This window comes from Colletes gigas, unplaced genomic scaffold, assembly GCF_013123115.1.
Source record: "Colletes gigas isolate AHSC1104 unplaced genomic scaffold, ASM1312311v1 Colletes_gigas_Sc00330, whole genome shotgun sequence".
NCBI lineage: Eukaryota > Metazoa > Arthropoda > Insecta > Hymenoptera > Colletidae > Colletes > Colletes gigas.
In genome coordinates, this window is record NW_025106950.1 from 370 (window position 1) to 3,097 (window position 2,728).

The 2,728-nt window shown below is 33.4% G+C and overlaps 1 protein-coding gene across 1 annotated transcript; it reads left to right on the forward strand.

Annotated features, from left to right (window-relative positions):
• Window positions 1–1,019: 1,019 nt before the first annotated feature.
• LOC122404415 (protein FAM200A-like) lies at window positions 1,020–1,993 on the forward strand (the record flags this gene model as incomplete). Its single annotated transcript, XM_043408350.1, is given in 2 exon segments — window positions 1,020–1,135; window positions 1,197–1,993. Coding segments are annotated over 2 exon segments (913 nt in total), but the record flags the coding sequence as incomplete, so codon positions are not given.
• Between the last annotated feature and the right edge of the window lie 735 nt (window positions 1,994–2,728).

Below are 2,728 nucleotides of genomic sequence, written 5' to 3' on the forward strand. Positions count from 1 at the left end.
TATAATATTAACAGAGATACTTTGATTATTAATTTATTAAGACATAAAGTTAATAAAGTTCCAGTATATCATAAACATTTTAAAGAGCATACAACTTTCTAAAATATTTTAATAGTGATAGAAGTAATTTAAGTAATCTGAACGTTATAGCTGCAACTATATCTTTAGTTAAGGAATCAGAGATTCAATTTACGAGTAGTCCAACTAATAATATTAAGTTCTATGTTAAGACATTTGTTAATAAATATAAACATAATGTTGACGATTTACTCAGATTTGTTAAAGTAAGTAGGCCAAATGGGAAAAATATTAAGATATTTAAGAATACGAAGATACTGGTAAAAATATTCTTTTTATCTTTATATATGTCTGTCTTTATATCTTGTGTATTGGATAATATACATTTAGATTCTTTAACTGACGACTTACAAATAAACTGAAGTATTTTATAGAACTTGTCAAAAACGTTTTTCATTTTTCTATAAATTTGTTTTATGAAACAACCAATTAAATTAAGTTGCATGCATACATAAGAGATAAACCGGGTATAAAGACTTTTGAAGCATGAGAGATGAAACTTACAGAGATCTTTATAGAATATTTTTTAACAAAATGTTGACTTAAATGTTAAGACTTACCTTTTGTAAAAGCCGGCGATATCGACTGTGTAAATCGTCTTATATTCGTGTCCAGTGAAGTCGAACACGTGCTCCATTTAGGTTATGTACGTTCCTCGCGTGCCACTTTCTCAATGAATCTTATTACCTCAAAATTTTCGACCAGCATCGCATCCTCGTCGCCAAATTGTAGTGTCCTTGAATTCGAGAGACTGGTTAAGTGCAAATCTTTGTTGATCGTCGACCCTCAACTTTATTAACAACTCGTGAATGCAGGACAATCTTTGTGTATCTAACTATACGCTCCCACTCCTACTTCGTTGTCAATAAATAATTACAACTCACCATTTATTTCTTTGGTTTGATATTACACTGGGTTTTTCACACACATCTGCACTCCAGGAGTCTAATCGAGGACCTGTCGGGATTCCCCGAAGAACAATCTTTCATCGCGAAGAAAGCGGAAGGACGCGGACACGATCCCGCCGTGCTGTACTGCGCGCACAACCTTAAGGCTGGTTTACGCGCGCTAGATAGCCCTGTAGGGAGCATAAAGTAACTCCCTAGTTACTCCCGCAGATGGCGCAGTTGGTCATACAGAAGTTCGTTGGTTATCAAAGGGTGCCTGTTTAGATAGGTTTTATAAGCTGTTCAACTCGGTGCTGGAGTTCTTGAAAAATAAAAATGATGCTTTACGATCCAATTTAATTCAATCAAAAAGTGACATCGCTTACTTGACCGACTTGTTTCAAAAATTTAATGAAAGCAATCTTCAGCTTCAAGGTGATGAACTGAATTTAATAAAAACAAAATCTGTTATTTTTGCATTTGTAACAAAGCTTCTTCTGTACAAACAAAATTTTTGACGAGGGGAATTCAGCCAGTTTCCAAATTTATCAGGAGCAGAAAAAAAAGATGAAAACATACTTTCTTATTGTGAGCACTTGGATGCTCTCCATTCAGATTTTAATCAACGATTTGATGATATTTTGAAAATGGACATACCTGATTGGATTTTGGATCCTTTTTCAAGTGCAAACACAGAAGAATCTCCACAGTTACAAGAAGAACTGATGGAAGTAACTACAAATGATGAATTGAAATTTACATTCAAAAGCGGCTACCAACAATTCTGGTTGCAAAAGGAGATCCCTACGGCTTATCCTGAAATATGGGCTGCAATTCAAAAGTTCTTAATTGCATTTCCTTCAACATATTTAGTGGAACGTGGATTCAGTGCGGTAACCAATTTATTAACAAAAAAAAGAAACCGATTGCAAATAGTCAATCGCGGTGATTTAAGATTACTGCTGACGAAAATAGAGCCGAGGATTACTAAATTGGTAGCAGGAAACCAGGTTCATCCTTCTCATTAAGATGATTTCGAATGTTTTAACTTTTTTTGTATTATCATTCTATTCTGAGTTCAATAAATAGTTTCATAATTTCAAACTTCAATGTTTCTAATTTACACCTTTCTTTACTATATTTTACGAAAAAGGTAGAAACAGTAATACATACATCTTTCTGTTTTTAAATTTAAAAAAAATTAATTTCCAGTGGGCGCTGAGTAATATTTTTTCTGAAAAGGGGGCGGTAGGCCAAATAAGTTTGGGAACCACTGATATAGAAAAAGACATTTTTGTCCCATACAACGCACGTGTTTATTGTACACATGGAGAAAAAGATAGTTTTTTAATTCCAGAGGATTTCACTACATATGATACAAGGGTAACGTTATCTGTCGAGGAAGTTCTTGCAATTATTAAGACTTTTAAAAATCTAGTGTTAGAAGAAAGGAATAAAAAGATGGAAACAAGAGTGAGTTTTACAAAAATGGCAGAGGAACAGCTACTATATGAGACAGGATTAAATCATTCATAGTTTTCTGACATTCTAAATGCTGTTCAAGATGTATTACGAAACAGTGAATTTGCAGTTGGAATATATCTATCGCGGTTACATCACGGTTACACATTTGAAGAAATAGCAAAACGTTATTTTATTACACGACAAACAGCAAGTAATTACTGTGAAACTGTAAGACAGCATTTATTGGAAAGATATTGCAGCATCCATTTGTTAGCATTTAATGACCGAAATAAATTAAT